The sequence below is a fragment of the Triticum urartu genome, unplaced genomic scaffold, assembly GCF_003073215.2.
Source record: "Triticum urartu cultivar G1812 unplaced genomic scaffold, Tu2.1 TuUngrouped_contig_6381, whole genome shotgun sequence".
Classification (NCBI taxonomy): domain Eukaryota; kingdom Viridiplantae; phylum Streptophyta; class Magnoliopsida; order Poales; family Poaceae; genus Triticum; species Triticum urartu.
In genome coordinates, this window is record NW_024117140.1 from 5,468 (window position 1) to 16,310 (window position 10,843).

Below are 10,843 nucleotides of genomic sequence, written 5' to 3' on the forward strand. Positions count from 1 at the left end.
GACAAAATTTATATGTAGACTAAAATGAAATGGAGGGAGTACCGAATACATGATTGCCTTATGATTAACTTAGGTTTGAGAAAGCAATCTCCAACTTAAGGTAACAAATCTTGTCTAATGGGAGAGTAATCTTAGCAAATGATAGAGAAATAATTTATAGATAGATATGGGTGCATCTGCCATATGTCTTGTGTCATGTGTGCAGCCGGTGGCTGTAGGACCAAGGCCCACGTCCTCCTAGTCCAACCATGACACTCATGGTGCGGCAAAGCATGTGTGACCTTCTAGTTGGTCCAAATGGGACTGGAAAGTTGGAACTCCTCTTTGTGGAAAATTTATCAGGTCAGGTAGCAGCCACTTCAGCTCGAAGACCTATTTTCATGACCACATATACAGTTATAGTTCTACTCGACTGGTGCAATCAAGCAAGCGAAATAATCATTAGAGAAATTTCATGTTAAGCATTTTACACTGCCGCAATGACACAACTTATAGAACCTCAGGTACACTTCAATCCTGACATATCAAGGATATGCCAGTTACAGTTCGATATTTACTCCACAAGCTTTGGGGGCATGCTTCTGATCTTCATCCTAGCTCAAGGGATTTTTTATCCTTCAGACGTGTTGCACTAGTATTTTTAACATGCATCTGCGCTTCGTCCTCTTTCTAGCTATGACCATTATCCTTCAAACAGATCTGACAGCAGCTCTTCAAGATCTTCGGTGGTGTACTTCATAAGCCTTTGATACTTGTTTTTGTGATTCTCAAGGTATGCACTGTAAGCCTGAACAAGCTTCTCTGATACTGATTTACGCATGTTGGACCGGAGCAGAGGATTTTCAACTTTCCATGTCTTTTGAGTCCAGTAAGTTTTCTCAAATTCCATGTTAAATATTTGCAGTGTTGGTAGGCTAGAAAAGATTGGGATTTTGTTGGTCTTTACATGGAAGCAATACATGACAGATTCCCAAGAAATGTTGATGAACGATGAGATGTGGTCCTTTAGTTGGTCTTGGTGCTTCAGAACCCAATCTTCTCCTAGAAGATGCCTTATCTCTGAGCCTTCTACTTGATGCAACAAAAAGTTCACATTATTCACCATGAACATTTGTTTCAACCCTGCATCTTTATATCGATGAGATTCTTTCTCAAGCATAATTTCCATGTGAGAGATCAAGGTAGCAACAGTATCTTGCAGCGTCTCCATTGCAACCTTGTCATCCTGTTCATCACCAACAAGTATGATCTTGAGAGAGGTGCCATTGTCCAGAAGTGACATGATGTATTTTAACAAGTATCTGGTGATCTCATGGATACCGCCACCTTGGGGGACTACGTCAGATTTATAGTCAAAGATCATGTCTTTGAGTACCCGAAGACCACTCCTTATGCTTCTTCGCAAATCATGCAGTGCGTTTCCAAACCTTTCTGATAGTGATGCACCTCTTTTCGGGCATAATTCATCGACAAACTGAGCGAAATGTTGCAACAGGAAAGGGAATATATTCTTGGGCAGGACCAGCAACAGGTTAGCAAGCGCTTCGTGGACTCGTATCATGGCGACGACGTGATCTGGGTGTGGTGCTGTCGAGGTTACCACTTGTATCAAAGAAAATACAGACTCCAAGAGCCGGATATTTGAGTTCACCTTTGACCCCATTGAAGATCTTGCCCAGCGACTGATCTCCTTGATAGAAGTACTTACGTTCTTGAGCAGCTTTGATGGTGAACAGAGGTCTGGATGCTCCCAGCCATTGATTTCTTGCTTAGGGAACTTCGCTGCTGATTCAAGAAGATCCTCATGCTGCTGAAGCTTCTTTCCCTGTATGAATTCCGTACCTCCTGTGATTGCTAGTGCTGGGTTTTCTTCCTTGGGAAACTTCGCTGCTGATTCCGGAAGATCCTGATGCTGCGGAAGCTTCTTTCCCTGTGTGAATTCGGGAATTCCTGTGGCTGCTAGCGCCAGCTTGTGATCCTGATGCTGCTGAAGCTTCTTTCCCTGTGTGAATTCAGGAGTTCCTGTGGCTGCTAGCGCCGGCTTGTGATCACCGGCACATCCGGCTTGAACTATGTGCTGGATTGCGGCGGGGCTTATTGCCGCGACGGCAAAGGGGTTTGGGGTGGCAGGGGTGCTGCAGCCTGTGGAGATGGAGGAGCTGGGGCAGCTACTCAGCGTCGGAGTAGAAGCATAGCTGCTCACGGTGGAAGCAGGACTCCTTGGGAACGCCATTTCCCATTCGGCGATTCTGCAGGGACTGGCTAAGGTTTTGCACCAGCAACTAGCTGCTGAACTCATGTAAGCTTCCCCTCAACCGCGTTCTCGCAAAAAACCGATAAGCGCGTCGATGGCTTAGTGGACACCGCAAAACAGCTTCGCCGTATATATATATATATATATTTTTAACTGGCTGACTATAAACCAGAAGGACGAGGGTGCCAGACAATGACCACTCGATGTGACGGCTGCAGCGGAAGCTGAGTACCAGGCAATCATTTTGTGAAGAAAAGAACGATGTATAGGAGGGATATGACGGGGTAATTTTGATGGATATGTTTGAGCTTTTTGCGGATCTTATATTGGATTGGGTTAAATATGCATATTCTGCAAGAACCCGGTTGATGGGTAAGATATCAGGTGACCACCCTTCACATGCTCCATGCTCCAAATTTTGGAAAGTCACATTTAGATGTTTCAAAAAATTCTGAATTTTTTTATGGATGTTCACAATACATATGTCCATAACCCCTAAAAAGTTCGGATCAAAATTTGAAATATACATTGGGAAACAAAAACCACAAATTCATATGTGACCCTATTCATGTTTTGTCTTGTTTTGACACTATTCATTTTAGATTTGTCTTTCTTGCTTCGCAATGTGTGTTTTGAATTTGGATCTAAATTTCTTAGGGTCTGTAGTCACATGCCTTGTGAACATTCACAAAAAACCCAGAATCCCCCCCAAGGTCAGGTCATTGACCTGTCGTTCCCTATTGTGTTGTGTAAATGATCTTTCCCGCAGGAAGGCTCACACGAACGCACAGCGTTTTTCCTTAGCATTTCCTTAAAAGATCTCTCAAATTGTCATGCTATAAGAGCATCTACAACTGAACTTGACAAATTCGATCCTTCAACGCGTCCGCTGTTAATGACCGGTCACGCCTCAAATTTCCCTTCTCACAACCGGACATCTCAATTAACATACCTCAAATTCATACAAACTCATGCAACTTACATCAACGATGCATTACACACGTCCCACTACTACATCAGGACATTGCCATCGGACTACCAAAAACTGACATGTTTAACCTACATGCTAGCTATGGAGAAGATCATCCACGGCTGTCCTTGCCCTTCCGAGCGCCCTTGCTCATCATGCCTCACATGCAGACGGCCATTGCCTCCTCCAAACTGCACGGGATAACACCCCAGTCGACAGATCTGTATTGGTCGTCGTCGGATCCATTGCCCGCCATGCCGGAGAAGGCCGGAGATCGCCAGACGGGAGCTTGGGTGGTGGAGGGGAGTGGAGTGAAGTGGCTAGGGTTTGGCCCTGATAGCAGATGGGGAGGAATATATGTGGGGTCAGGTGGACCAGCGTGGGCCGGGTCCGACGTGGCGGACGCGCCCAAGCGCGCTTATATCCGCCCTCGATTTGGACTGGATATGAGGGGTGCCGGTCAGTCCGAGCGTTTGAGGCCCGTTTGAGACGCCCGTCTGGGTCACTTTTTTGTGACCAGTCATTGACTGGCCGTCCGCCCAGACGTACGAGGAGGATTTGGGGTGCCTGGCTGTTGGGGTGTCAGGAACATAGGGATGCAGTGCTATTCTGTTGAAATGAATAGTACAAACCCATCACCTGCAAATATTCAGAAGATCAAGTGTAGCAGCACTCAAATATTGATAGATAGGTTCCTTCTGTTAGAAAACGAGAGACAGGTTCTACTCAGAAGTAAGACAATCTGACACGCTCATAGGCAAATCTAACCTAGATAATGCTTCCCAAGTGATAACAAGTTGAACCAGCCTTGTCTTCTGCTTGATGACGCACCTAGCAACAAGAAACTGATTTCAGGTGAGTACAAATAAATCTATTTGATTCATATGCATTCTTGACATAGGGGTGGAGCGCTATTCCACTGAACTGAATAGCACAGAAAGCCGTCACCTGCAAATATTCAGAAGATCAACTCTACCAGCACATAAAACTTGATAGATAGGTTCTGTTTAGAAGGAAAGCAATCTCACACGTTCATAGGCAAATCCATTTTGATAATGCTTCCAAGTGAAAATAAAGTTGAATCATCCTATCAAATCTCCTGCTTGATTATATATAGGAGTAAGATTTTCTACAAGTGCTTGCCACAGAACTAGTTAAGGGTTTCAACGGTGCAAAAGTTCTCAAAAATTCTGAAAAAAATACTGAACCAACACACCTATAATATAACATGATCCAACGGAGGGATTAAAAAAATACGACTGTATGTGTCCTGGACAAAAAAACAAATAGTTCAATATATATTTATGTCATAGTGAGCTGAAATGCTTATTATTTTTGCTGAGGACACATAGATGCATATTTTGACAATCCCTCCGTTGGATCATCTTATTACATTAGAGAGATGCTCTCATATTTATTTCATATTTTTTGATAACTTTTAAACCATTAAAAGTTTAGCAACCCTTAACTAGTTCTGTGGCAAGCTATGTTAGACACAGTTTTACCTATATATATATATATATATTATGGATAACCTGCTTTATGATGCAGCTAGCAACACAAAATTGCTTTCAGCTGAGTCCAAACAAATATAAAATTGTTTAGTTTGTATTGGTTGGGGTGCGTCTGGCCTGGACAATAGTGCAACGCCCAGGCAACGCCCACTAGCAAGCTAGTGTGGTGGACCCTCCCTCATAAAAAATAAATTTAATATCGTTATAGGCACATGGCTCACATATCAGATATTAAACTGATAAGAACAGATACTACACTTGATCTTAGCCAAAAAGCTGAGAAAGGTACGCTTTAGAACCCTGCCCTCCGCCTCCTCTTATAGCTCTGTTGGCCGACTGCGCTGCTTCCGCGGGCGAGGTGGGACTAAACAAGTTAACAGTGAGTCATTAGAAACCTGCCTGTGCGTTTCCCTACCATTGCTTCCGTTTTGGACTTCTTGGCCCAACTAAAGAATAGTAGCCCAGATGCCTCAACAGGCCAGCAATTATGTGGCTTAACTCAGTCATGGCCTGATCAGGGTAGTACATAATTAGTTGTCAAGTACTAGTAAACGAGTTAATAGTTAATTAACTATTGCTGGCTCCTGCAACTCATCCAATAATTCATATCTGGTTAACAACGTTTCCTAAATTAGTTTATTTAAATATAGCAATATAATAAAAGCAAGTTTTTGTCATTTGGGTGTTCAGGGATTTAACTTCAAGGACTCGATGAACCTGTGAAAGCTATTGAAACGAAATCTAAACTACCCCAATTAGCATTGCTCCCAGAGAAGTCTTTCCATTGTTCCTGTCAGTTCAGTGTGCCAGCCACTTCCTGAATTTATTCTTAGTCAGAACAGTATTAGTAGCCACACATTCTGCGATACTTTCTTTCTCTTCCTTGATCCAAACCGAACCACTCTGCGCGGATGAATGCCTTGTAGCCATCAACTGGGAAGAAATTAAAGTGCTGCCCCCGTCAACACAACATCTGCTGAATATTACAACAGTACTATACCCTGCAGAAATGCAACTCTTTATAACCAACTACTAGCGGATAGTGCGCGGCGGCATGCCACGCTCCATTAGTTGGTTCGAGAGTTGTTTTTCTTGGTGCGGAAAACAGTACTCCCTCTGTCTCAAAATGCAAGACGTTTTTTTTAAGTCAGACTATGACAGTGTCAAGAAAACGTCTTATATTTTGAGACAGAGGGAGTGTGTGTTAGTTGTTTACTTGCAAAATTTATACATAGTTCACACTGCAGCAACCACACAACTTCTAGAACCTCAGGTTCAGTTCAATCTTAACATATCAAGGATATATCAGTTACAGTTCCATATTCAGTACGCAAGCTTTGGAAGCATGCATCTGAATCGGATCTTCCTCCTAGCTCAAGGGGCCATTTATCCTTCAGATTTGTTGACAAGTATTGTCACATGCATCTGTGCTTTATCCTCTTTTTAGCTATGCCCATTATCCTTCAAACAGATCTGACAGCAGTTCTTCAAGATCTTCAGGGGTGTACTTCATAAGCTTTGGAGCTTTGTTTTTGAGATTCTCAAGGTATGTACTGTAAGCCTGGACAAGCTTCTCTGATACTGATTTACGCATATTGGACCGGAGCAGAGGATTTTCAACTTTCCATGTCTTCTGAGTCCAGTAAGTTTTCTCAAATTCCATGTTAAATATCTGCAGTGTTGGTAGGCTAGAAAAGATTTGGATTTTGTTGGTCTTTGCATGGAAGCAATACATGACGGATTCCCAAGAAATGTTGATGAACCGTGAGATGTGGTCCTTCAGTTGGTCTCGGTGCTTCAGAACCCAATCCTCTCCTAGAAGATACTTTATCTCTGAGCCTTCTACTTGATGCAACACAAAGCTCACGTTATTCACCATGAACATTTGTTTCAACCCTGCATCTTTATATCGATGAGATTCTTTCTCAAGCATGATTTCCAAGTGACAGATCAAGGTAGCAACAGCATCTTGCAGCGTCTCCATTTCAACCATGCCATCCTGATCCTGTTCATCGCCGACAAGTATGAGTTTGAGAGATCTGCCATTGTCCAGCAGTGACACGATATATTTCAACAAATATTTGGTGATCTCATGGATACCACCACCTTGTGGGACTACTTCAGATGTATAATCAAAGATCTTGACATTGAGTACCTGAAGACCACTCCTTATGCTTCTTCGCAAATCATGCAGTGTCTTCTCAAACCTTGCTGATAAAGATGCACCTCCCTTTGGGCTTAATTCATCTACAATCTGAGCGAAATTTTGCACCAGGAAAGGGAAGATGTTCTTGGGCAGGACAAGCAACAGGTTAGCAAGCGCATCATGGACCCGTATCATGTCGACGATGTGATCTGGGTGTGGTGCTGTCGAAGTTACCACTTGTATCAAAGAAAGTACGGACTCCAAGAGCCGGATATTTGAGTTCACCTTTACTCCCGGCGAAGATCTTGCCCAGCGACTGATCTCCTTGATGGAAGTACTTACGTTCTTGAGTTGCTTGGATGGTGAACAGAGGTATGGATGCTCCCAGCCATTGATTTCTTGCTTAGGGAACTTCGCTGCTGATTCCGGAGGATCCTGATCCTGATCCTGATGTCCGGCTGGAGCTACTAGCCCTGTCTCGGTGGGGACTATTGCCGTGGCCGTAAATGAGCTTGGGTTGCTGCTGCCTATGGAGATGTAGGAGCTGGGGCAGCTGCTCAGCGTCAAAGTAGAAGCACAGCTGCTCATACTGGAATCAGGGCTCCTTGGAAACGCCATTTCCAAGTTCCAACTCAGTGATTCTGCTAGGGCTGAGGTTTTGCAACAGCAAGTAGCTGCTGAGCTCTGTAAGCTTCTTCTTGACCGCGTTATTGCAGAAACTGCTCCCTATCTTTGGCGCTTTGTTTTCGACTCTGCTCGCTTGGGTAGCGAGGTCGCCGGCTCGTTTGGTACACAGCCTTTGGGCTGATGTGTGTGTGTGTGTCGTTTTTCCTTATTAACTGACCATTTTTCTTTCTTCTTAACGAAAAGGCAGGTTCTTCAGAAAGAAAAAAAAGAAAACTTTGCCGCGTCGCGGGGAAGCGCGTCAGTGATTTGATTGGTAGCGCAAAACAGCTGTCAAGGTGCAATTATATTCTCTCTGTTCCTAAATACTTGTCTTTCTAGGCATTTCAACAAGTGACCACATACGGAGCAAAATGAATGAATCTACACTCTAAAATATGTCTACATACATTCGTATGTAGTAGTCATTTAAAATGTCTAGAAAGTCAAATATTTAGAAACGGAGGGAGTATGATGTTAGTGGGTTACTGTAAACCACAAGGACAAGGTGTACACTGACCCCTGGACGTGACAGGCTGAGATTTTTTTCCCTTGGAGGGAAAAACCTGTGTACTTTAATTCATATCAAGAGGCCAACGATAGAAGCTGACCGGGACATGGTGGATGCCTGGATGGCGACGCGTAAAATAAATAGACTGAATGGAAATTCTAATTGGTAATGGTTTTGCTGCAGGCATGTAATGGTTCGGTGTTGGCAGTATGTGGCTATGCTTGTGGAAATGCATACGGGAAGGTCTAGTGATGGGAGGGGTCTAATCCGGGCCGTTGGATCCAGATCGTATGGTTCATCAAAGAGGTGGCAATTGGTAAAGTAAGTAACATCCCAAGTGTCTACATACACTATTTATTTCATTTTTGCTTCGTCCTACATGCTATTTCCTTCTTCTTTTGTTTAGCATAAAATAAAACATAGGAAAGGCTAAAAATCTAATGTTAGATTTTTACTCATGGCAAATCGAGCGTTTTTCATGGCAATTTATATTGGGCCAAAAATGGCAAAATTACTTTGCAAGCAAGACAATTTCCTGACAAAAAAAAATTGAGGCGAATTTGTATGCTCGTGAACTAAACTTGCCATCCTCGGCAAACATAATTTGTCATAAATAACGTTTGATTTGCCAATGCCTAAAAATCGGATGTTCCCTTGATATCCGGGTCATAAAACATTTGTAGGGAATTGTGCAAATTAGTTTGCTTTTGTGTGTAGGGCCTGTAGGGTCATATGTTTCCACCAAATTTTACATGTAGTGTTCTGCATTGCTCAAGTCATTCAGATTAATCTATCATTAATCCTATGAAACCATGGACAGGCAACTTAATCGAACAAAAATACAGCCATGACCACCGCAAAGATCAGCATGTACATCCTACCCTCACCAACGCCGGGCCGCCGGCACGCGTCGCTCCTTCTAACGCTCTGCTCCTCCCTAGCCTCCCTAGATCCATTGCCGGCGCTCCTGTCCGTCGTCCCACCATCCTTCGTCCCAGCCGCACTAGCATTCTTCCACGGCGGCATTACCGCGGTTGGTGGTGGCGGCGGATCCACCGCGCCACCACCAGCATCCCCCACGCTCGCAGTCACAGATGGCGACGCCGGCGGCGCATCATAATCCGTCTGCAGCAACGTCACTGAAGCAAGAAACATAAATTTCAGCAACTACTCGGCGTCTGTGCTGGTCGATCACGAGTCCATGCCCGGCCGGACGCAAGAAAAGCTTTGTGCGAATGGTCACCTTGGCAGGTCGCCAGAGGAGGCGCGTAGAGGTAGCACCCGGGCAGCGGCAGCACCATGGGGAGCGTGGGGATGAGGGTGGCGATGAGGCCGGCGAGCACGCCGTTGGCCAGCGGCAGCGAGCACAGGCAGCGGCGGCCGGCGTCGAGCGCCTGGTTCAGCGACGAGCAGCAGGCGGCACTTATGTTCACGGCGCCGCCGCCGGACGTCGCCATCCCCAGGCACGGCACCAGGTTCACCCCCTGGAGCAGGTTGCAGCACGGCGCGTGGACGGCGTGTGCCCTCGCGGTGCCGCTCGCCATCGCCAGTGCGACAGCAAGAAGTAGCAGATGGAGAGCCGCGGCCGCGTGTGATGATCGGCACTGGAAGTGTTGTTGTGGCTTGATTGGTGGTACTAAGTTCATGCTGATCGCGCGATAGGTGCTAGCTAGTCCCTACCTCTGCTCATCTGTTTAATTACGTAGCTAGAGCAGGTATAAATAGGACAGAGTGCAGCACCAATGTTCAGTCAAACGAAGACTCAGCGAGATTATTGTTTTCTGTCTATTTTGTAGTAGGAAATTTTGAAATGCAACAAGTAACTAGAATGATCTGCGGTTGACTCATGCATACCATGTGGCCTTCTTCATGCAGAAACGGTGCATATGTTTGACTCTGTACCTACCCGTGCTCCTTACTTCTTCAATATTGTTAGACCCTCATAAGTTTGAAAAGAAAATTGATAAAGGAGCTATAGGCTACTATCTTTATCCCTTGTCTTGTGACTCTGCAGTTGCATGCATGAACTTGTAGAAATTTGCTTGCTTTTGCTTTTCCATGGAGTCACGGTGTAGTATGGTCTGATGAAGCTATGTACCTAGGGTAGGGTCATGGATCTGTTCAAGATACCCTCCCCAAGGACATCTCTAAAGGAACCAGAAGCGGTCGAAGCAAAATCATCATCCACTCGACCGTGAAGCTATGTTCCACTCGACAGTATAGAAGACACTCGACTATGCGAACAACCACTCGACGATACAAGAAACCACTCGGAGTGTAGAAGGCTTAACGTCACTCAGGATGACAATGGTCGGTCATTCACTCTGTAACCTTAAAGATCATTTATATCTCTTTATTACTAGCGTTACCAGTAACGCTCTGCCTTAATGTACATTGAACCCTTTGTAACGTGGGCTGGCTAGGGTCCTGGCGCACTCTATATAAGCCACCCCCTCCTCCGGGACAAGGGTTCGCACCCCTTGTAACTCACACGCATATATCCAGTCAACCGCCTCCGGGCTCCGAGACGTTGGGCTGTTACTTCCTCCGAGAAGGGCCTGAACTCGTAAAACTCGCGTGTATAACTCCTCCACAGCTAGGATCTTGCCTCTACATTCCTACCCCACATTCTACTGTCAGGCTTAGAACCACGACAGTTGGCGCCCACCATGGGGCAGGTGTCTTAGCGACTTTTTGGAGAAGTTGCAATTATTCCGATCCCCTTCATCATGGTTTCAGGCGGAGGTTTGGCTGAGGGCCGCGAGATCCGTCTCGGCGCGCTCGT

The 10,843-nt window shown here is 45.1% G+C and overlaps 3 protein-coding genes and 1 non-coding gene across 5 annotated transcripts; all 4 read right to left on the minus strand.

Moving 5' to 3' along the window:
• Positions 1–413: 413 nt before the first annotated feature.
• Positions 414–2,381, minus strand: LOC125530529. Its single transcript, XM_048694912.1, has one exon. It carries the CDS (start codon positions 2,297–2,299, stop codon positions 683–685), a length of 1,617 nt encoding a protein of 538 aa, XP_048550869.1. The 5' UTR covers positions 2,300–2,381; the 3' UTR covers positions 414–682.
• A 2,458-nt stretch (positions 2,382–4,839) lies between these two features.
• Positions 4,840–5,027, minus strand: LOC125530532. The gene has a single exon (XR_007292959.1). It is a non-coding gene; the product is annotated as a U2 spliceosomal RNA (small nuclear RNA).
• A 651-nt stretch (positions 5,028–5,678) lies between these two features.
• On the minus strand, positions 5,679–7,776 carry LOC125530531 (exocyst complex component EXO70A3-like). 2 transcript variants are annotated; one of them, XM_048694915.1, is made up of 2 exons: positions 6,894–7,772; positions 5,679–6,743 (listed from the first exon to the last, which is right to left on the minus strand). In XM_048694915.1, exons 1-2 carry the CDS (start codon positions 7,500–7,502, stop codon positions 6,195–6,197), a joined length of 1,158 nt encoding a protein of 385 aa, XP_048550872.1. In that variant the 5' UTR covers positions 7,503–7,772; the 3' UTR covers positions 5,679–6,194. The 2 variants fall into 2 exon arrangements, with proteins under 2 accessions (XP_048550872.1, XP_048550871.1); XM_048694914.1 differs by having other exon boundaries at positions 5,679–7,776.
• A 929-nt stretch (positions 7,777–8,705) lies between these two features.
• LOC125530530 (non-specific lipid transfer protein GPI-anchored 29-like) lies at positions 8,706–10,478 on the minus strand. The gene is made up of 2 exons (XM_048694913.1): positions 9,302–10,478; positions 8,706–9,197 (listed from the first exon to the last, which is right to left on the minus strand). Exons 1-2 carry the CDS (start codon positions 9,702–9,704, stop codon positions 8,884–8,886), a joined length of 717 nt encoding a protein of 238 aa, XP_048550870.1. The 5' UTR covers positions 9,705–10,478; the 3' UTR covers positions 8,706–8,883.
• Between the last annotated feature and the right edge of the window lie 365 nt (positions 10,479–10,843).

Excerpts from the sequence above, each read along its gene's own strand:
- LOC125530529 (XM_048694912.1), bottom strand. The coding sequence starts at position 2,299 with ATGAGTTCAGCAGCTAGTTGCTGGTGCAAAACCTTAGCCAGTCCCTGC.
- LOC125530531 (XM_048694914.1), bottom strand. The coding sequence starts at position 7,502 with ATGGCGTTTCCAAGGAGCCCTGATTCCAGTATGAGCAGCTGTGCTTCT.
- LOC125530530 (XM_048694913.1), bottom strand. The coding sequence starts at position 9,704 with ATGAACTTAGTACCACCAATCAAGCCACAACAACACTTCCAGTGCCGA. Across the intron at positions 9,198-9,301 it reads TCCTCTGGCGACCTGCCAAG|TGACGTTGCTGCAGACGGAT; the intron begins GTGACCATTCGC and ends TTCTTGCTTCAG.